This window comes from Grammomys surdaster, unplaced genomic scaffold (assembly GCF_004785775.1).
Source record: "Grammomys surdaster isolate TR1022 unplaced genomic scaffold, NIH_TR_1.0 150, whole genome shotgun sequence".
In the NCBI taxonomy this organism is placed as follows: Eukaryota; Metazoa; Chordata; class Mammalia; order Rodentia; family Muridae; genus Grammomys; species Grammomys surdaster.
Genome location: NW_021604608.1, coordinates 19,218,826 through 19,241,897, shown reverse-complemented (window position 1 = coordinate 19,241,897; position 23,072 = coordinate 19,218,826). Strand labels below are relative to the sequence as shown.

The 23,072-nt window shown below is 43.0% G+C and overlaps 2 protein-coding genes across 6 annotated transcripts in view; one reads left to right on the top strand and one right to left on the bottom strand.

Moving 5' to 3' along the window:
* Rfc1 (replication factor C subunit 1) overlaps window positions 1-2,806 on the top strand; it is a 77,932-nt gene extending 75,126 nt beyond the window's left edge. For 3 of the 5 annotated variants that reach the window (XM_028765252.1, XM_028765254.1, XM_028765251.1), the window contains exons 24-25: window positions 183-374; window positions 1,514-2,806. In XM_028765252.1, the coding sequence (XP_028621085.1) occupies window positions 183-374; window positions 1,514-1,600 (279 nt within the window). In that variant the 3' untranslated portion in view covers window positions 1,601-2,806. The remainder of the gene's footprint in view (window positions 1-182; window positions 375-1,513) is intronic. The other 2 variants (XM_028765255.1, XM_028765253.1) reach the window with 1 other exon arrangement.
* Window positions 2,807-4,153: 1,347 nt separating this feature from the next.
* The window catches only part of Wdr19 (WD repeat domain 19), a 65,361-nt gene continuing 46,442 nt past the window's right edge, over window positions 4,154-23,072 (bottom strand). The window contains exons 27-34 of the mRNA XM_028765229.1: window positions 21,848-21,944; window positions 20,277-20,401; window positions 9,031-9,112; window positions 8,152-8,302; window positions 7,473-7,596; window positions 6,612-6,688; window positions 6,229-6,353; window positions 4,154-4,381 (exon numbers count right to left, since the gene is read on the bottom strand). Of these exons, the coding sequence (XP_028621062.1) occupies window positions 6,245-6,353; window positions 6,612-6,688; window positions 7,473-7,596; window positions 8,152-8,302; window positions 9,031-9,112; window positions 20,277-20,401; window positions 21,848-21,944 (765 nt within the window). The 3' untranslated portion in view covers window positions 4,154-4,381; window positions 6,229-6,244. The remainder of the gene's footprint in view (window positions 4,382-6,228; window positions 6,354-6,611; window positions 6,689-7,472; window positions 7,597-8,151; window positions 8,303-9,030; window positions 9,113-20,276; window positions 20,402-21,847; window positions 21,945-23,072) is intronic.

The window sequence follows — 23,072 nt, the reverse complement described above, 5'->3', positions numbered from 1 at the left end:
CGCGGTCTTTAGGAACACACATACACAGAATGGCTCTAGAGAATGTCTCTGAGTATACTTCTAGTTCTATTAGGTATGTACCTAGTTTGCAAATAATTTAAAGGGGTTTCCTTGGCTTCTCAAAACTTGGATTTAACTGTTAAAGAATTGTCTAGCACTAAGGGTAACCTCTTTTTCTTTAGGTGAAAGCAGCCTTCACAAGAGCCTACAATAGGGAGGCCCACCTGACCCCATACTCACTTCAGGTAGTAAAGACATCGAGGCCCAGCATAGGCCCAGCACTGGATTCTGAATACAATGAGGAGTTACAGGAAGATGACACACAGTCTGATGAGAAAGAGCAGGATGCAATAGAGACCGATGCCATGATCAAGGTAGTGTACTCAGCTATGGGCAGGGTACCTCAAAGGAAATGATGTCGTCTTCTTGTAAAGTACCATGTGAATAATAAGGCCTGTTCTGCAGGTAGCGTGGTAAGCTGGAAATAGAATTATGTCTTGCTCATTTTAATTTAAGGTGATGGGATAGGTTTTATTTTTTATAAAGAAGTTATGGCATGAAAATAGGTCATCATAGTCATGTGTTCTATAGGAAGAGTACATGTGTGTGAGGGTGTGCATGCATGTTCAAACACATGTGGAACCTAGAGGTCAAGTGTCCCTCTATTTCTGTCCACTTAGTTTTTGAGACAGAGCCTCTCAGTGAAGCCAGAACTTGCTGCCTTGGCTAGCTAGCCAGTGAGTCCTCAGGGTCTGTCTACATGTGGTCCCCTCTCCCTAGCACTGAAGTTAGAGATGTATGCTACTTGCTATGTCTTGCCTTTATGTGGCTGTTGAGGGTCTGAGCTTGAGTTTTGAAGCAGCTGCTCCAGAAGGGCACTGTTTATACTTGGTCATTAGTATATGCTTTCAACCACAGGTGCATTTTACAGCATAAACGGAAAACATTTTAAACCTCTCACCCACTTTTGTTTCTCATGTTTTGTGGCAGCCATCAAATTGCCTATAAAAATTTCTCAGAGTAAAACTTGTTTTGTCTTTTGCCAGTCAAGGTTAGATGGGGCATGGAATCCTAAGACAGAGGCACAGCCTCCTCCACCATTTGCTCTGTCTTTCTGTGTGGGACACCTGTGGAGACTGAGGCCTTTTGTAGTTGAATTGGCTTTCTCTCTCTTCACAAAATGAGTGTGCTTAGTCGTCCTGTGAGAGATTCAAAGACAGGGAAGCTCCTCATGTAGACATTGCCATGTTTGTAAGTCAGCCCTTATTTGTCCTGGCTTTCCTAAGCACACTGCGCTCTACATACAGGAGCCTGGCTTACACGGGGTACACCTTACCTCTAGACCCGAGCTCCTACTGTGCTGTTGCCTTTCAGGGCTGAAAGCTTGCTTGCCACTTCTCAGAGGCAGCAGTAGATACTGTGACCTCGCTTTTCTAATTAAATTGTAGGGAAAGATTATGTTGGCGTATCATTTACTCATCGGTATATTAACTGTTTTGTGTATTTCCTCCAGCAGAAAAAGACAAGATCTTCAAAGCCTTCAAAATCAGAAAAAGAGAAGGAGTCCAAAAAAGGAAAAGGAAAAAATTGGAAGAAATGAAACCATTGTTCAGTACCAATAACTGCTTTTAACTTATCCTCTCGACTAGTCCAGCTGGTCTAGAGACCAAAAGCCTCACCCTTTGCCAGAGTAACAGGTTTGGTGTAGTGCAGTGGGGTGGCCTGGTGGTCCCATTATAAAGGACGGTACAGCTAGAAGGTCTAACTAGCCAGCTCTCACGCACCTCTTATAGAGGTGGATAGGACTGTTCCAGCCCTGCAGTGTCCCTGCCAACTGTTAGATTGCTGGGATTCAAAGTGACTCTGTAGAATTAAAGCTAGCAAGCCCACAGGCTTTGGAGTCAGATTTTAGTTAACCATAGCAAGACAGGGTGCAGTGGGGCTGAGGCAGCCTTGCAGCTTACGTTTATCCATGGCCTTTAGAGACCAATGCTGATTTTTTTTTTTTAAAACATGGTAGTTATTTTATGGTGAAATTCTGTAAATAAACCTTAATCCAAAGCAGCTGCCACCTGGAGCCGAGTGTTCTTGGTCTATTATCAGGTATATTGCAGAGTCTGCATCATGAACCAGATATCCATGTAATACATGGGTCACTTTTGTCATCTTGAATAGCAGAGTATTATGTTGGTATATTACTTTCCTTATTAATTTGTTGGATTACAATATCTAGTGTTTCTTACTAACTCTGTGAATTGCAGTTCTGCAGGTGAAGGGTCAGAGCTCAAAATCTCAGCATCCCCTTACACTGACCACAATGCTGCTGTAGGTAGTCTCAGAGAGCCTCTTGGCTAGCCAGGGTGTGCAGACATGGGACTGCTACACATTCCTGTCCCTGTGCAGTCTTAGCCATCAAGTTGAAACCAGTAGAGTGTAGGCTGGGTCAGACCCATAGGCTCATTCTGGCCGGGAGATGCTGTCCTGTTATGGGGTCTATAAACCCTACTGGGATTTCAGATTGTATCTAGAACTGTGCTTGGTGAAGGACCCTGGGCCATGGCCGTAACCTGGCCTTTAGGTGTTTAGTTCTTTTTAAATCAGAAAGTGCTTAGAGGTCTATGCTGCCTCTGTGAGGTATATGCCAAAAAGAATAAAGGAAGGACCATGCTTTATCTTTGAGGACTCATGGCCTTGTTGGGAGAAGACACAGAAGTCCTAGAGACATTGAAAGTGTATTAACCAGTGTAAAAGATGTGTTTCGTGGAGGTTGGTTCATTATGGAAATAAAACACTGCCTTAAGCCTGAGCCTACTGAGTCTTGCCCCTCTTCTGTGTTGAAACTTGGCTGCTGCAGTGAAGGCTTCCTCACCCAGAGGATATAGATGGTTCTTGAGTGCACATTCTTCCCTTACTTTGGGACAAACAAGTCATGTTTCCCTCCGTTGGATCTGCATTCCAGGAAAGGCCTGGTAATCTGCTTGCTTTCAGAACAAAACATAGTGCTTGCTCGCTCAGCTCACTTATAATTTAAATGATGAATGCTGGGAACAAGTTGTAAAATAATAAAGTTTAGAAACTGTAAATATGCTGTTTAGTGCAGGAGGATAGCAGTGGAAGTCTGCTGGGTTCCTCCTTGAAGCCCCTAAATAAACATGAAGTAATGGTGCAGGGAAAGGAAGGTGGAGTGGGATGAAGACCCAAATGTCTTCTGGGATTGAATCTCCTAGCAGCTCCTGAAGTGACCTGTGGAGAGCACTGAGTCATGGCCATTTAGATGATGGCTGTCTCTCACAGACAGTTTCCCAAAGTCCCTTTTGATACATTTTATTTCTTGACTTCTTGGGTTATTTTAAATGAGTAGACTTAATATACAACAGGATCGATATCTTCCTGTAGTTCTGGAACGAGTGTGCTCACACGTGAAGGCTGAGGCTTGTAAATCTCAGAGTGCAGTATGCTTGTCGTTCCTGATGCCAGGTGGCTGGGATTCTTCTCCAACGGTGTGAGGAGGTAGCTTGCACTGGTGAGCTCTTTTATTAAGTTGTATTGCTTAGTGAGGCTAAGGTTTCTGGTGAGCCCCTAAGACAACAGTTACAGCAGGAGTCATGAAGGTGGGATGTTCAGATACCAGAAAACATTGCTGGCAGTTTGGCCCCTAAGTGCTATTGTTAATGCTCAGTTGTTGGTTACTGTATACAAAGGCTAATCACATGATTCAGTTGACTAATGTCTGTTGGCTATTCAGGCTTTGGTGACATTGGTCATAGGTCATGGCAAGAAAAGTACAGATTTCTTGCAAGTGAGTGTGGCACTTGAAAAAAGAATCTTCAACTCCAGGAAGATAACAGATAATATATATGTTTCAGAGGAAATCAACTGATAAACTTTATACTTGTGTGCAGCAGAATGAGCAGACAGACACTAAGTTTACTCATTTTTAGAGGATGACTTGTCTTTGGTGTTTTGGTTAAAGGGACAGACTCTTCGTCATGCCCTTCCTGTTTCAGACTTTGTGCAGTGTCTGTCTGCCCTGGCCGAGCTACTTCCTCCATGTCTCTCTGTATCCAAATCCAGGAAAATGTTACAAATATCTAGTCAACAATTTTATTTTAAAGGAGATACTTAAATATAAAAGTGATTAAAAAACTTAGTATTTACAATTCATATACTATTAATAGTATAGAACACAGAATACATAGGACTTTGAAGAGGAAATGTACAAGTTGGAGTAAACTGCAGGTTGTGTCCCTGTGTGTCACTGCAGAAGCTGAATGTGCTGGCCTGTTTCATTTTTCTGTATCCAAGGAGAATCATTCTTTTATGTCCACCAGGGGTGGAGTCAGCTTCCTGAGGGGAGATGCCATCTACTCAGGAGTACTGTCTAAGAAAGGGACAAACAGGGATACCTTTAGAAGGGCCTCGGGGAAAGTGGCCCGCCTGGTAATTAAGCTGATTTCCTGCTCATTTCCTTGGCCTTTCAGACAAACAATATTGACCAGCGCTCCATGGCATGCTACTGAGACAGTACTGTCTAGCCACCGTACTGTGAGAGATTCGAAAATGCCGAGGCTGCTTGGCAGGCTATAGAGAACGTGTTTTTCCTGAAATTAGACAAAGGTTCCTTCTCAGCCAGGGAGCAGTAACTTCAACAGTGCTCACTGTATAAGGAGACAGCATCACGACAGTGCACAATCCCAGCTCGCTGAAGACATGGCTTCAGGGAGCTCTGATGTGGCACAGGTTAGGTCTCTGTAATGTATTACATGCATCGATGCAGGTCAGGGTCTGGTTAGAGCCTGGGGCTCCCTCACATGGCTCCACCTTTGCAGGGGGCAGATGCACATCTGTCTTCCCACAGATAGAGCTGTAACGTTGGGACAAAATACAGTGAGCAACCAAGGTCCCAGAGATTTTAGAAAACAGCTGGGGACGCTGTCTTTTGAAAGAGAAGTCTGCTGGGTGAGAGTCAGGGCCTTCCCTATGTGTGCACCTAGGGTAAGTCCACGAGCCAGGGGATAGCTAGAAACCACGCCATGTGAAGTGACTTTATTCTCTGAATAAAAGTTGATTTTAGCACTCAAAAGTCAATATAACCTACTAAGTGGAATAAAGGGAGAAACTTTTACTATCAGTTCATACAATTCATTTGACAAAATTGAATATTCAGAAAACTAAGAAAAAACTAACTAGATTGGAGGCTCTTCAAAGGAAAAAAGAAAACAAAACATCCTAATAAAAATGTGGTGAGGCGTGGTGTGGTAAGCCTGTGACCCCAGAGCAGAGCAGGACCACTGCGAGGTCAAGGCAGCCTGACTTAGAGGAAGACCTGGTTTCAAAACCTGTGAAATAGCTCATTGGGTAAAGGGTTCTGATGACCTGAGTTTGGTATTTTTGTGTGTTAGAAAGATAGCAAGAAAGAGAAAAGGCCCACAGAAAAAATATTTGCAATTATTATATCATAAAACTTACATGAACTCTTATAAAGGCAATCCAATTCTAAACTGGACTAAGACCTTTGAGAAACGCACAAATGGCCGGCTAGCACACGAAAGATGTTCTGCCCTGCTTCACACTCACTGAGCCAAAAAGACAGAAGTGGAAACGAACCTGTGGACAAATTCTATGCTGCAGCCCTTGTGAAAACAGCTCCACAGTTCAGGAACAGCAAAGGGCAGAGGCTTTGAGGCAGCACGGGAGTAGAAGGGACAAACAGGCTGGAGCTGGCTCCAAGCCCGTGTGTGTGACCATGACCTAGAATTCCATTTTAACCAGCTTAGGGATTCCCTCCTCTCCCCTCCGGCAAAAATCCTTGTCACTGGAATGAGGTGGGGTGAGTATGTGTGTAGCTTTGTGTGGCCAATGTGAGACTTAGGAAAGACACAGATGTCAGAAACCTCTGGAAGTAAAACTTTGTATAGTCAACTGGAAAGCTCCCATTTAAAGGAAGCTGGCTCTAGTCTTAAGGGGCTGATTAAAAATAACTCCATATAGTTTGATAAAGTACATTCTAGTTAGAATTCATGATGCTGCTCGGCTAAATAACCTTTGCCACTTGGAAAACCTTATTACCTGCATTTTAACATTTAAATAAAGAAAAAGCTTGTCAGGATCGTTGAACTTTGACAATTACATGTTACACAAAAAGGAGTCTATGCCAATATGAAGAATTAAGCCATGTAGGTACTGGGCTTCAGGGCCTGGAAGGAGAGTGCACAGTGGGGCCTTCACCTGGGCCTGCCGCTCATTATTCCGTCTCTGTCCGTAGGTACTGGGTGCAGTCTGTAATTTTTTTCAGTTGACTGGAGTTTAATCTTTCTGAACACATGGGACATGTGCTTTCACTGTTTAGCAAGCTGTTTGGGGGAGATAAATGCAGAGTAAATGAAATATATAATTAACATGCCTTTATCTTCGGGCTAAGCTAATGGGAAACTCTTCCACCTACACCTCTTAACATGTCCACTGAAGAGTGGCAAGAGGGAAAATGCTCTCAGGTCACAGAAGGTCCTTCCAAGATGACAAATTTGAGTCCTCGGGATCTTTAGGGATATGGGGTTTCAAAATAAAGGAGTTTCTGGATTCATCTGTGGTACTGGGATTGTGTTACTTACATCTTGAATTCTGAGTATAGTGCAGGGAAGCCACAGTGTGGGCACATTGTCCAGTCGTCTTTCAGCATGTGTCGGCCCTGGAAACATTTAAGAGTGAAGTCTGTCATCTCTGAAACATTGAGCAAACCACAGCTGAAGACCGGCTTCTGACTTAGGACATCATTGTTATTTCAGATTGCTGGAACTGTCTAGACAGATGCAGCCAAAGGGCTCTAGCTGGGTTTGACTTAGCAGGCTCATGTTTAAAGATGAAAAAGGTTTGGCTTTTTCTTTCAGTATGTGAACTTATTTTCCTTCAAAATATAGCTTACATTAGCCAAGGGATGAACAAATTTGACATTTTAATTTTCTGATAGTGGGTCTTGGAGTGGTGAGGTTAAGACAGGATTTCTCTGTGTAGCTCTGGCTGTCTTGGAATTGACTCTGTAGACCTGGCTGGCCTTGAACTCAGATTTGCCTGCCTCTCTGCCTCCCAAGCGCTAGGGTTAAAGGTGTGCGCCATAAACACCTGCCTGATGTCTTAATGGTAAAAGTAAACTACGAGTTATAAACGCCACAGTACACCAGGTGTGGTATCTCGCCAATGCAGCTGACCTTAGTACAAAGGTAGCATAGGCAGAAGCAGACAGCAGGTGGCAGAAAAAGCATGACAGCTCAACTGTGATGAGTGCCTAGCACTCCTGGAGAGGCCTTACCCCCACCCCCAGTCCTGTGTGCTCTGAACCTCACCTCTGGTGACCATGGAATTTCATGCTAAATGTTCTAGAAAATGAGTCAGAAGAGAGTGTCGAAAGTGAAGAAAACGTTGGCACATCAAGTAAGTATTCAAGTGGAAGGGGACACTATTACAGAGAAACTTACTGTAGCAATGCAATAGGGAATGTTGTTTTTACAGCCAGGACAGAGGAGCTCACATTCTGGGAGAAGAAACTGGCAGAATGGACATGGGGTCGTGGCCTCTTCTGTCTCTGAAGTATCCGGTCTCCTGGAGAAAGCATTTACAAATACCACTTGATTCCTTGTAATGCGGTGGGAATAGAAAAAGCACTATCTGGAAAGAGCTAATTCTTCACAGGCTCAAATATTTCCTAGCTATTTTGGCAGCCAGAGCCTAGATCCCAGAAAGAGGAAGCACTCTTAAGCCTGGCCAGATCCAGCTGGCATTCCCCGCCACTGCACAGGTAGCACAGGCAGGCCTCACTGACTCCTCGATGGTGTGGTGAGTGCGGGCTTTTCCCTCTGCATCTTGTGTGTAGTTGATGATGGTAAACAGACCTTTTCAGGCCAATGAACTTGTCCTGATTCTTTACCTCAGTATGGTGGCTATGAGCCAAATGTAACTTGGGAGCACTTTATGTAAGTGTAGTTCAAAGGACAGTTTTAAAGCTTACTCTGTTTTACAAATTTAAGAGCCAGTGGTGACTAGTCCTGTCCCCACCCCTACCCACTTTTTTAACGAAGCATGTGTAAATTAGGAGCTCCATCTGAAGCATACCCCTGATGCTGTGACTGGACAGTAGAAATGGCTGGGTTTGCTCACCTGACCATCGCCTCAATCTTCTTTTTGTATTTGGCATCAATTTTGTTGCGGTATTCAGGCCTCATCAGCATAGCTGCAAAGCTGAAAGCAGAGTTCTTCAGGCCTGCCCTGTGACACTCAATCACAGTAGATGTCAGGATAGGCACGATGTCTGCAAGACAGACAGCCAAGAGCAGACAGCAGCTGAGTGCATGCTAGTCTGGGGTACATGAGCTATCTCAAAAACAAAGACAACAGGGAGGTGAACTCTGACCCTCTAGACATTTGTATGAACTAAGAATGCTTGTTACAGTTTTAAATGGTTGAAGGGAATACCAAAATATTTTGTGACATGTTAAGTGCAGTTCAGATTTCAGCATCCAGAAATTAAAGTTCTGTTAGAGTCCAGCCCCACGCGTTCATTACAGCTTATTCACACCAAATGGCAGTTAACTAGTGACAGATCAAATGGCTTAACATGTTTAAGATCTAGTTCTTTACAGCAAGTTTGTTGACATCTGTTACAGTGTGTGATGAAGTCTGTTCATTTAAGAATGTTTAATGACAAGCCTTCCAGGAGAAAGAGACCTCTCCCAGAGGAGATTCTGAAAAGTGGCTGCCTGCACTTGGTTTTCTTTATTCTTTAGGCTTTGCTCCAGGCCCTTGTTCTGCTGACCTAGACCTTAGCTGCTGCACTAATATGCTCAGCCTTGTAGAGGTTCTGGGAGAAGTATCAAATTTTGGGGCGGTCTTAGGGACCCCAGCCTACTACTTCCTGGAATCATGGGGATAAATGACCTAACAACACAGGGAACTGTGAACAGACCTGGTTGGGGAAGTGCATGCCTCAGCACCTGTCTGAGGTCTGAGTGAACAGAGCTCTGTTGAGACAATACTTACGCGACGGGAACTTGCTGATGTTGTTGGCCACCCGAATGAGCATGCGAGCCCCCTTCATATGGTCTCCACTCTTGACGTGAATCTGAAATAAACTATGTCTTTCATTCTTGCAGCCTTAAGTTAGCTCCATTCCATGTTTGCTTTCCCCAAGCAACTCCTTGCTTATGACCCAGAACACAGCTAAGCTGAGATTCTCAAGCCTTGCCTTGCTCCTGGTACTGAGGCTTTGCTTCCTATTTCCTCCTTCAACAGCTTGTCCCTGGCACCACAGCTATGCTGAGTATTGTATTCTGTCTTGGGCCACCCAAGTAAATTCAGATCCTTGGTCCATCGTTTATGTAGCAACAGGTAAACTGGCCTTTATGGGGCTAACAAATTGTCTGAGTTGTGAGACCTGAGTGCTGAGTGAGTCAAGGTCTGAGAGGGAAGACAGGAGGGCTTGTGAAACGAAGTGAGTTCAGCCTAAAGCAAGGAAGGCCTAAAGCGAGGCAATTATAAATGGGGTTTGGGAAACAAGGAGGGCTTTAGGTGGGATGGGATGTGTGGAGTAGGCAGATAGATGCCCAGCCACAAAGCCACAAAGATACTGTGACAATATTGCATTAATCTCTTCAGCCTTGACAGCCTTGTTTCTTCTTGTCATCTTTTGTTTGTTTGTTTTGATCTGTCTTTTTTTCAAGGTTTCTCTGTGTAGCCCTGGCTGTCTTAGAACTTCCTCTGTAGACCAGGCTGGCCTCAAACTCAGAGATCTGCCTGCTTCTGCCTCCAGAGCCCTGGGATTAAAGGTGTGCACCACCACCATCCTGTCCCCCTCCCCTTTTTTTTTGAGACATGGTCTCTCTAGGTAGTCTTGGCTGTCCTGGAATTCACTATGTAGACCACTATGTAGTATTCAGAGTTCCACCTGCCTCTGCCTCCCAAGTGCTAGGATTAAAAGTATGTGCCACATGCCCAGCCCCAGGGTTAAGTGGCTTTGATACCACAGTCATAGATTTTAGAAAGTTCTGGCCTATGCTCCCTGCTATGTGAGAGACTGGCCTGAAGGTGAAGTCACAAGGCTCCTCAGGCCTGGAGGGGAGTGACAGGCCAGCTCATCATAGAAGAGATAGGCCCAGGAGAGACGACAGGCCTGCCGTGCATGGGCAGCTCCTTCCAGAACCTGCTTTCTTTTCCCATCACCTTGTTTTGAACTTCTCTGCCTTCATTTTGCTAGGTATGCACTCCTGAGACAATGGCATCATCTCTTACGTCTGAAGCTAGCAAAGACCTCTCTGCCTCTCCAGCCTTCCTCCACCCCAGGAGGTTCCTCCAGATGTCCCAAGGGAACTGCTGAACATTGGAATTTAAACACTTCTTTCTAATTAGTGTTTTGGGCCTGTAGGGCCTACCAGGGCTCTGTAAATCTAAAGATTACAAGAAGTTAAAAGTTCACTCTAGACAAAACCCAGAGGAGGCGGGGCTCCCAGGAGCTCTAACCCCGGCAGTATCTTAGGTAAGGAGACAGCAACACCCGCCCCAAACAGAGTAACTGGGACTCACTGGGACCCAGAAATTCACTCCTGGCCCAGAGCACTGGTTCCTTCCGGTCTGCGCCCGAGCACTGAGCAGATCTTGGGCCTCAGCTCTAACCCCAGCAGCAATACCCACCCTAAACAGTTCTGACACAACCATGATAATAGGAAAGACAGGCTCCAGTCAGAGACAGCACAGGTAGCACTAAGGAGATCCAGATGGCGAAAGGCAAGCACAAGAACATAAGCATCAGCAACCCAGGGTACTTGGCATCATTAGAACCTAGTCCTTCCACACTAGAAAGTCCTGAATTCCCCATATCACCAGGAAAACAAGATTCAGATTTAAAATCACTTCTAATGATGATGATAGAGGACTTTAAGAAGGACATAAATAACACTATCAAAGAAATTAAGGAGAACACAGGTAAACAGGTAGAAGTCCTTAAAGAGGAAACACAAAAATCCCTTAAATAACAACAAGAAAACACAACCGAACAGGTGAAGGAATTGAGCAAAACCATCCAGGACATAAAAATGGAAGAAGAATCAATAAAGAAATCACAAAGGGAGGCTACCCTGGAGATAGAAAACCTAAGAAAGAAATCAGGACTCATAGACACAAGCATCACCAACAGAATACAAGAAATAGAAGAAAGAATCTCAGGTGCAGAAGATACCATAGAAAATGTTGACATAACTGTCAAAGAAAACACCAAGTGGAAAAAGTTTTTAACGCAAAACATCCAGGAAATCCAGGACGCAATGAGAAGACCAAACCTAAGGATAATAGGAATAGAAGAGAGTGAAGATTCCCAACTTAAAGGGCCAATAAATATCTTCAACAAAATTATAGAAGAAAACTTCCTTAACCTAAAGAACGAGATGCCCATAAACATACAAGAAGCCTACAGAATGCCAAATAGACTAGACGAGAAAAGAAATGCCTCCTGTCACATAATAATCAAAACACCAAATGCACAAAACAAAATATTAAAAGCAGTAAGGGGAAAATGCCAAGTAACATATAAAGGCAGACCTATTAGAATTATACCAGACTTCTCACCAGATACTATAAAAGCGAGAATATCCTGGACAGATGTCATACAGATCCTAAGAGAATACAAATGCCAGCCCAGGCTACTATACCCAGCAAAACTCTCAATTACCATAGATGGAGAAACCAAGATATTCCATGACAAAACCAAATTTACACAATATCTTTCCACAAATCCAGCACTACAAAGGATAATAGAGGGAAAGCTCTAATACAAGGAGGGAAATTATATCCTAGAAAGAGCAAGAAAGTAATCTTCCAATGAATCCAAAAGAAGACAGCCACAAAAACAATGCCACCGCTAACAATAAAAATAACAGGAAGCAACAATCTCCTCTCCTTAATATCTCTTAACATCAATGGACTCAATTCCCCAATAAAAAGACATAGACTAATGAACTGGATACATAAACAGGACCTAGCAATTTGCTGCATACAGGAAACCTACCTCAGTGTCAAAGACAGATACTATCTTAGAGTAAAAGTCTGGAAAACAAATTTTCAAGCAAATGGTCCTAAGAAACAAGCTGGAGTAGCCATTCTAATATTGAAAAAAATCAACTTTCAACTGGGCAGTGGTGGTGCATACCTTTAATCCCAGCACTTGGGAGGCAGAGGCCGGGGGATTTCTGAGTTCGAGGCCAGCCTGGTCTACAGAGTGAGTTCTAGGACAGCCAGGGCTATACAGAGAAACCCTGTCTCGAAAAACAAACAAACAAACAAAAAATCGACTTTCAACTTAGCTTTAAGTTTGAAAAAATTAATTAATTTTCTTATCCTTTTATCAAAAAGGATAAGGAAGGACATTTCATACTTGTTAAAGGAAAAGTCAACCAACATGAACTCTCAATTCTCAACATCTATGAGCCAAATGCAAAAGCATCCACTTTCATAAAAGAAACCTTATTAAAGCTCAAAGCACACATTGCACCTCACACAATAATAGTGGGAGACTTCAACACTCCACTCTCAGCAATGGACAGATCATGGAAACAGAAACTAAACAGAGATACAGTGAAACTAACAGAAGTTATGAACCAAATGGATTTAACAGATATCTATAGAACATTTCATCCTAAAACAAAAGATTATACCTTTTTCTCAGCCGGTAGTGGTGGCGCACACCGGTAGGATTTGCTGAAGGAGGCAGAAGCAGGAGGATCACGAGTTCGAGGCCAGCCTGGGCTACACATTTGCCAGGCAATGGTGGTGCACGCCTTTAATCCCAGCACTTGGGAGGCAGGGGCAGGCGGATTTCTGAGTTTGAGGCCAGCCTGGTCTACAGAGTGAGTTCCAGGACAGCCAGGGCTACACAGACAAACCCTGTCTTCCAAAACCAAACCAAACCAAAACAAAAAACCCTTTTTCTCAGCACCTCATGGTACTGTCTCCAAAATAGACCACATAATTGGTCACAAAACAGGCCTCAACAGATACAAGAAAATTGAAATAATCCCATCCTATCAGATCACCATGGACTAAAGCTGGTCTTCAATAATGACAAAAACAATGTAAATCCCACATTCACATGGAAACTGAACAACACTCTACTCAATGATAATGTGGTCAGGGAAGAAATAAAGAAATTAAAGACTTTTGGGCTGGAGAGATGGCTCAGTGGTTAAGAGCACTGACTGCTCTTCCAGAGGTCATGAGTTCAAATCCCAGCAACCACATGGTGGCTAACAACCATCTGTAATGATATCTGATGCCCTCTTGTGGGGTGTCTGAAGACAGCTACAGTGTACTTACATATAATAAATAAATAAAATATCCAACTTTAAAAAAAAAAAAAGAAATTAAAGACTTTTTAGAATTTAATGAAAATGAAGACACATCGTACCAAAACTTATGGGACACAATGAAAGCAGTGCTAAGAGGAAAACTCATAGCTCTAAGTGCTTACAAAAAGAAACTGGAGAGAGCATACACTAGCAGCTTGACAACACACCTGAAAGCTCTAGAACAAAAAGAAGCTAACACACCAAAGAGGAGTAGACAGCAGGAAATAATCAAACTCAGGGCTGAAATCAACCAAGTAGAAACAAAAAGAACTATACAAAGAATCAATAAAACCAGGAGCTGGTTTTTTGAGAAAATCAACAAGATAGGTAAACCCTTAGCCAGATTAACCAGAGGGCAGAGAGACAGTATCCAAATTAATAAAACCAGAACTGAAAAGGGTGACATAACAACAGAATCTGAGGAAATTAAAAAAATCATCAGATTCTACTACAAAGGCCTCTACTCAACAAAATTGGAAAATCTGGATGAAATGGACAATTTTCTAGACAAATACCAGTTGCCAAAGTTAAATCAGGCCCAGATAAACCATCTAAACAGTTCCATAACCCTGAAAGAAATAGAAGCAGTCATTAAAAATCTCTCCACCAAAAAAAGCCCAGGATCAGATGGTTTTAGTGCAGAGTTCTATTAGACCTTCAAAGACGACTTAATACCAATTCTCTATAAACTGTTCCACAAAATAGAAACAGAAGGAACACTACCTAATTCATTCTATGAAGCCACAATTACGCTCATACCTAAACCACACAAAGACCCAACAAAGAAAGAACTTCAGACCAATCTCTCTTATGAACATCGATGCAAAAATACTCAATAAAATTCTCACAAACTGAATCCAAGAACACATCAAAGCAATTATCCATCATGATCAAGTAGGCTTTATCCCAGGAATGCAGGGTTGGTTCAATATACGGAAATCCATCAATGTAATCTACTATATAAACAAATTCAAAGAAAAAAAAACCATATGATTGATCATCACACTAGATGCTAAAAAAGCATTTGACAAAATTCAACACCCCTTCATGGTAAAAGTCTTGGAAAGAGCAGAAATCCAAGGCTTATACCTAAACATAGTAAAAGCAATATACAGCAAACCAGTAGCCAATATCAAACTGAATGGAGAGAAACTTGAAGCAATCCTACTAAAATCAGGGACTACACAAGGCTGCCCACTCTCTCCCTACCTATTCAATATAGTACTGGAAGTCCTAGCCAGAGAAATTAGACAACAAAAAGAAGTCAAAGGGATACAAATAGGAAAGGAAGAAGTCAAAATATCACTATTTGCAGATGATATGATAGTATACTTAAGTGACCCCAAAACTTCCACCAGAGAACTCCTAAACAACTTTAGCAAAGTGGCTGGATATAAAATTAACTTAAACAAATCAGTACCCTTCCTCTACTCAAAAGATAAACAGGCTGAGAAAGAAATTAGGGAAATGACACCCTTCACAATAGTCACAAATAATATAAAATACCTTGGTGTGAATCTAACCAAGCAAGTTCAAGATCTGTATGACAAGAGCTTCAAGTCTCTGAAGAAAGAAATCGAAGAAGATCTCAGAAGATGGAAAGATCTCCAATGCTCATGGATTGGCAGGATTAATATAGTAAAAATGGCTATCTTACCAAAAGCAATCTACAGATTTAATGCAATCCCCATCAAAATTCCCACTCAATTCTTCACAGAAATAGAACAATTCTCAAATTCATTTGGAATAACAAAAAACCCAGGATAGCGAAAACTATTCTCAACAATAAAGGAACTTCTGGGGGAAATCACCATCTCTGACTTCAAGCTGTACTACAAAGCAATAGTGATAAAAACTGCATGGTATTGGTACAGAGACAGGCAGGAGGATCAATGGAATAGAAGACCGAGAAACAAACCCTCATACCTATGGCCACTTGATCTTTGACTGGAGCTAAACTATCCAGTGGAAAAAAGACAGCATTTTCAACAAATGGTGCTGGTTCAACTGGAGGTCAGCATGTAGAAGAATGCAAATTGATCCATACTTATCTCTTTGTACAAAGCTCAAGTCCAAGTGGATCAAGGACCTCCACATAAAACCAGCTACACTGAAACTAACAGAAGAGAAAATCAGGAAAAGCCTCGAACACATAGGAACAGGGGAAAAGTTCCTGAACAGAACACCAATGGCTTATGCTCTAAGATCAAGAATTGACAAATAGTACCTCATAAAACTGCAAAGCTTCTGTAAAGCAAAGGACACCGTCAATAGGACAAAGTGGCAACCAACAGATTGGGGTACAGAGCTAAACAAGCAATTCTCAACCGAGGAAACTCGAATGGCTGAGAAGCACCTAAAGAAGTGTTCAACATCCTTAGTCATCAGGGAAATGCAAATCAAAACAACTCAGAGATTCCACCTTACACTAGTCAGAATGGCTAAGATCAAAAACTCAGGTGACAGCAGATGCTGGCGAGGATGGGGAGAAAGAGGAACACTCCTTCATTGTTGGTGGGTTTGTAAGCTGGTACAACCACTATGGAAAGCAGTCTGGCGGTTCCTCAGAAAATTGAACATAGTATTACCTGAGGACCTGGCTATACCACTCCTGGGCATATACCCAAAAGATGTTCCAACATACAACAGGGACACATGCTCCACTATGTTCATAGCAGCCTTATTTATAATATCCAGAAGCTGGAAAGAACCCAGATGTACTTCAACAGAGGAACAGATACAGAAAATGTGGTACATGTACACAATGGAGTGGTACTCAACTATTAAAAACAATGAATTCATGAAATTCTTAAGCAAATGGATGAACTGGAAAATATCATCCTGAGTGAGATAACCCAATCACAAAAGAACACACATGGTATGCACTCACTGATAAGTGAATATTAGCCCGAAAGCTCACAATACCTAAGATACAACACATAGACCACATGAAGCTCAAGAAAAACAAGGAAGACCAAAGTATGGGTGCTTTGGTCCTTCTTAGAAGGAGTATCAAAATACTCAAGCAGAGCTCCCAGGGCCTAAACCTCCAGCCTGGGAACACAAAGGGAGGGACTCATGGCTCCACCTGTATAGGTAGTTGAGGATGGCCTTGTCAGGCATCAGTGGGAGAGGAGGGCCTTGGTCCCTGAAAGTTTGGATTCCCTAGTGTTGGGGAATTTGAGAGCAGGGAGGTGGGAATGGGTGGATGGTGGGGGCACACCCTCATAGATGTAGGAGGAGGGGGGATGGGATAAGGGTTTTTCGGAGGGAATGGGAGAGGGGATAACATTGAAAGGTAAATAAATAAAATATCCAATACAAAAAAAAAAACAGATAATGGGTCTGGCAATTGTAGTCGAACAGTTGAGACTTTTTGTCAACAATTTATTACGGGGATTTCATATAATCCTCAAGGACAAGATATTGTAGAAGAGGCCCATGGAACTTTAAAAAGACTGGTGAGACATACTGCTGCTGAGACAAAGAATGACACCGACCTGTGAGTTTGCTGAGTGTCCTGACAAGGAAGACTGGGGAGCTATATTGGAGATATGTTCCTGACCCATCTTTGCTTGACTATATCCCAGATGGGACAAGCTGCCTTGCCTCAAGTTTTTAGACCTTGTGGGATAGAGAATCAAAAAGAGAAATTATAATGTTTCTTTTATTTTTCTTAAAGGCGACCACCTATTAGGACTCAATCATGTGCTGGCCTAGAAATCAATCCAATATTGGAAATAACTATCTGCATTTGGAAGGCTAGATCTGGACATTGTCAGAGACATATTTGGAAGTAAGCTGTAGTTCACTATGATGTAATGATACCAAGAGATAAAGTTGGGACAGGATTTGGACTTCAAACAAGGGTTAATGCATGTTTTAAGGCTCTTTTAACTGTCAAGCTAAAATTGGCTTTATCTCTTCTACAGTATTTATTGTAAGTTGCATTGACTGTATAATTTCCAATTGTGTTAGTGTGTTGAAACCTGGCATGTCTGTTACGGGGGTCTATCAACCAGCTTTTGTTTTACTGCCATGAGTTTTAATACCATGAGTATTAGAAAACCTTGATTCTCTGAAAAAAGCTTGAAAGTGCAGGAAGAAGTGAGTTAGGCTTTAAGCAGAAGCAAGAGGGTAGCGGGCTTGATTATTGGTGGTATAACAGCTTTAATTTCATTAATTGCTAGTACCACTGCTTCTGCAATAGCACTGACACAGGGAGTTAAGACAACTATTTTTGTTAACCATCTAGCAAAAAAAATGTTACTAATATATTGAGTATACAAAAGGATTTTGGTAGGTATCTAGAATACAATAGGTATCTGGAACAACGGAGGATGCTCTATTCAAATTATCTGAAGGAGATTCAGGGTTCAAGAGTTAGGAACTATCCCAAGTGTCATGACAAATATCATTGAAATAGTGTTACTTCTAAAATTTACAATGATTGTCATTATAATTAGAAAAAAGTTTAAAGATACCTGTAGGATATTTGGCATAATCCTAACACCTCTCTGGGAGTGTTAACTTTGCATAGTGAGATTATGAATTTAAAGAATGCTGCTTTATTGAGTTTTGATCCTGCAGATAATGCTGATAAAATTATCCATGGCCTGAGGTCAGTACTTTGGTCAAACCTTAGTAATGGCATATACAGCTTGATCAGGCTAGCCCTTCTTGTCCTGGGAATACTTTTATTCCTGCCCATCGTGTTAAATCTTGTCTCTAACTATATCAACAGACTGGCAGCCAAAGTACATGACTTGAAACTGATAATGGACCCCCAGACAGAGTTATTAATTTAACAGCTGGCAAGCTAAGGAAAGGTATGATTCTGAACAGAGCCTTACCAACCTAAGACAGAAATGCATTGCTTTTGATAATGCATATTCCATGATGGGTAAAGAAGGCATTCTTGTCAGAATGACCTAAGACAGGCTCAGTCTTGTTAATGAAATAAAAAAGGGGGAGAGGTGGAGAGCCTTTGGGGCTGCTTGACAAGAATATGACATGGGCCAAGGACAAGGAAATGGGCTGCTTGGCAGGCATATGACATTGGCCAAGGACAAGGAAGTAGGCTTCAGGCAGGAATCTGATATTAGGTTAGAACAAAGAAGTAATCTCAGGTAGGAATCTAAATCTTAGGCCACAACAAAGAAGTATTCTCAGGCAGAAATCTAAATATTAGTCTAAAACAAAAAAAGTAACTTCAGTCAGGAATCTAAATTTAAGGCTAGAACAAGACTTCAGACATGAAAATGACTTTGGGGTAGGACAGGGAAGTAGGCTCAGATACTTTGGTCAACCTGATAAACCTTTAGAAACAGTGATCACAGGAATGTCCACGTAATTGGGTATAATGCCCTGCTTTTTCTTTGATTATCTGTGTTTATTGTATTGCTTTTCCTTGACTATTTGCATCTATTGTATTGCTAGCCCCTCAGTACCTTAATACATGCATGTAATCAAAATGGTATAGAAGCATAAAGGAAGAGGGGGTATAGGATAGGGGATTCTAGGGAAAGGAAAATGGGGAAAGGGATGACATCTGTATTGTAAATAAATAAAATATCCAATAAAAAAAAACCCAAAAAACAAAATACAATCCAAAGAAGACATATTGTCAAAAAAAAAAAAAAGGTTCACTCTATCTGCAGCTCCATGCCAAATATTCCCAAATGTTCCTCAGCCAGGCAAGGGGCCACTATACTGGTCAGCACAGACCTTCTGTTCTGCCACTAGACAGTTCTGTTGGTCAGTATCTATCTAGCTGATAATTAGGATTTTAAACCTTTGTAACTTGATTGTGTGAGGGACCATCAAGGTTGAATGAGCTGGCTGGGCTGGACAGACAGACTGATTTAGCACCAGTGTAGACAGAGGAACTTTGGTAGTACTGACATTTTTGGAAAACTATGTAAATTGAAGCCTGACTGCATCTTTACAAAGACCTACGTGTATAATATACATATGGGGGTGCAGGAGTGAAAGAGAGGGCTCAGCAGACTTGGGAGTCAGTGCCAGTGTTGGGTAGATCATAACCTGTAACTCCAGCTCCAGGGGAGCCGATGCCTGTAGTTTCTGTGCGGATGTGTACATACACACACAATTTAAAATAATACAAATAAGTAAATCTTAATAACAGAGGAGCCAGGGATGGTGGCACATGCCTGTAACCCTAGCACTGGTAACGGGGAGGCAGGAAGATTGCCAGAGTTTCAAGACCAGCCTGGTTTACATGGTAAATTCCAGATCAGCCAGGAATAAACAGCATGGCTACCTTAAAGCTAGTAACAAAACAAAAAAGAAAACCCGAGGTAGGTTGGGATGCCGTGCTCATCTACTCTGTGTGAGGCCCTCGACTCAATCCCTATCTGTACTCATACAGAGACTACAAAACCAAAGCAACCCAACCAAAATGTCCCAAATATACATTTAGTAACAAACAGGCCAGCCTGACCTACATAGAGACCCTGTCTCAAAAACAATAACAAAACCCAAAACATGGAAAAGTATACATGGAAAAAATCTGCTCCCATCTTTCTTCTCCCTTCCTCCACCCCCTCCCCCCATTACTGGAATTTGGTACCCTGAATCCCCTCCCCGTCTAGCTGCCCCCCCCCACCTCATCCTTTCCAGGAGGAAGCCCTCTTCAGGCTTCTGCTGGGCTCTTCAGGCTGCTTCTCTTACCAGTCACTGCTGTACTACTTACTTCTTGTCCTTTGGAATATAAAGCACACCACACTGCAGTGAGCCTGTGTATTGCTTTTGCTACTTGAGACTAGAGAGATGCAAGCAACGGCCCTGATGCTTGGAGAAGCACCTGAACGACGCTCCATTGTGTGAGCAGACCTCCTGGTTAGATCCCACACCATTCCCTCCGGGCCTCACCTTCACAAGTATGTAACTGTGCAAGATCATGAGGTTGGTAGCCATTTCTGAGGGGATTTTGATCTTCTGGGATTTAAGTTCTGCGTACATACTGAAAAGAACATCATGTGCATTCCGATAGTTTCCTTGGAAAAAGAGAAAGTGGTATTACTGCATAAGACGTGAGACAAGACCCTTGTCTTACAAGTAAGTCTATTAGTCATGTTACTAACAGATTTTTCTACTTTGTTGACGGTAATAACAGCCAGCAAATCACTCTGGGAAAAGATGCTGGTGTCTTAGAGGTTACCCCCAAAGTGCACTGAGTCCTGAGTCCTTCAAGTTCAGCCTCCTCTCAGGCCCATGGTTAGCGCCCCCACACCCTTCTGGAGCCCTGTGCTTCCTCTGGAGCCTCATCAGGATGTCAGGGTTTCCAAAACCTCCAGCTTTATTCCAAGCCAATACCCCAGCCCTCCAAAGTGGGTGGGTGTCACAGGTCAGTGGCAGGACTATCTAGTGTGTGTGAGGCTGCAATCCCCAGCACACAAGCAGACCTCCCCCCGAAAGGCAGTGTGGTCCAGTGAAAGTTCCTGAGCACAGGATCACACCCTGGCTGGAGCTGGCCTGCGTCTTCCCAGGCAGGCAGCAGCCTCGTCTCTTGCTCTCTGGTCCTTTACCCCAAGTACTTATTCTCCTCAGCTCCATCCTCCATCTCTGCCCACACCCTGTCTTTAGGAGGCCCTGGTCCCTTCTGGCCATATTTCTTTCTCTACTCTAGCACTTGTTGCTCTGAATAACAACTCTGAACGCAATTTCTTTCTCTTGCTTCTAATCGTGAACCTCAAGGGCAGAACTGTGGCCCAGTTCTCTCTGGGTCCTGAGTTCCTGGCATGCTTCTGAGAGACAGCAGGTGTCAGATCAACATGAGCAGAAAACAAACATGAGTGATGATCCCAGACAAGTTCACTGACTTAGTCAATAAATATTTACGGAACACACAAAAGAACAGAGCTATTCTCAAGACTCTATTAAGTAGTTCCGAAGGTTCTTCATAAAGAATCAGGTCCATAATGATAATATCCAACATCTCTTATGTGTGAAAGCCAAATACATGCAGTGTGAGGGAAATGCTGCCGGGGTGTTGGAGAGGACAGAGGAGGGGCCCTAGAGACAAACAGTGCTGCACATGCAAAGAAGAAACAACCCAGCAAAAGGGCTTCAGCATAGTTACTCCATATCCCTTGGCCTAGGGAATGATTTTCCTTCTCTGAATCATAGAAAAGGTGACCTGCTGGTCCTCTGGAGTCAGAGCAAGCCTAGGCTAGAGGCTAGCTACTTGTTCCTGGCCTTTATTCCATTACTTGTTCGGGTAGAGAAACTTATCAGGGTGCTGGAGAAGTAGCTTGGTGGTAAAGCACTGTCCTGGCATAGGCTGGGTCCTGCCTTGAGCCCTGGTCCCTCAGAACCCAGTGAGTGTTGGGAATACACCTGCAGCCTTGAGCCCTGGGCCCTCAGAACCCAGTCAGTGATGGGAACACACCTCCAGCCTTCAGCCCCGGCCCCTCAGAACCCAGTTAGTGTTGGGAACACACCTGCAGCCTGCTCTTCTCTGGCGATGATGGTGGCGGTCCGGGCTGCTTCGCGGTACTGTTTCAGCGCCATGTACAAGCGGAACAGGTACTTGGCATCCTGGTACACAAACCGTTAGCAAGACATCACTTCCTTCATTAGCCAAGCGGGGACAATCCTGTAACTGTGTCTCTTTCAGTCATAACACGCTGAGCTCCCAGTAACAGAAGTGACGTCTTTAAAAACCAGGGAGTTGGCTCATGGACTGTTGGCTCAGTTTAGTATGCACAGTCACTTATTTTAAGTGGTTAGGAAGTGTTAACTGAGCTAACCTATCTGAATTTTGTGGATAGGAAGGTGAACGTTAGTAAAAGAGAGTTCGGCTCTGGAGCAGTGACCTAGCTGCACTCTCTTCCTGGAGGCCTGCCCCACACAGCCTCTCCATGGCTTTCACACCCATGGAAGTCTTCTCTTTTGTTCATAACCCCCTGTGACCACTTTTCACTTGATTCCAAATTGAGCCTGTTTCACTCTGTACTTGGGACTGGTTTCTAAGTTACTAAAGTTAGTGGACATAAGGGGAGAGGGTGTGGGACACCAAACAAGGGACTGACTTTGGTCAAGTCACTGAGCACCTCTGGGTCTCCGTAACTTCATCTGTAAGATGAAGGTGCAGAGTACTGAGATTCAGTCTCCTGCCCACGGTGAGCACTACTGTCTCTCCGTACCAGTGACTAGAGTCTGCCACAGCAGATGGCTTTGCACAGATGGCAGAGGGGTACAAAGGGCTGTGGGGCACGTCCTCAGCCATCGCAACTGTCCTCAACAGGGTGGAGAAGGCAGATCCCCTGCAGTCACTTGCAGAGACCATGGATTCTGACATACACTTTTAGACCCTGAACTTACAGTGACTTATACTTACTTCAATGTAACTTTATATTAATTCTACAATTTTAAAAATATGGATAAACACACTTTAGGGCTCAGTGCTAAGCCAACAGTTTCAATGATTATTTTACATAATTTCCAGAATAAAATTATAACAAATAAAAAAAACTGAATAAAAAAAACTGAGTGGGGAAGACTGTTACATGGGGGGGACTGTTACATGGAGGAGGACTGTTACATGGGGGAGGACTGTTACATGGGGAAGTACTGTTACATGGGGAGGACTGTTACATGGGGGAGGACTGTTACATGTGGAGGACTGTTACATGGGGGAGGACTGTTACATGTGGAGACTGTTAC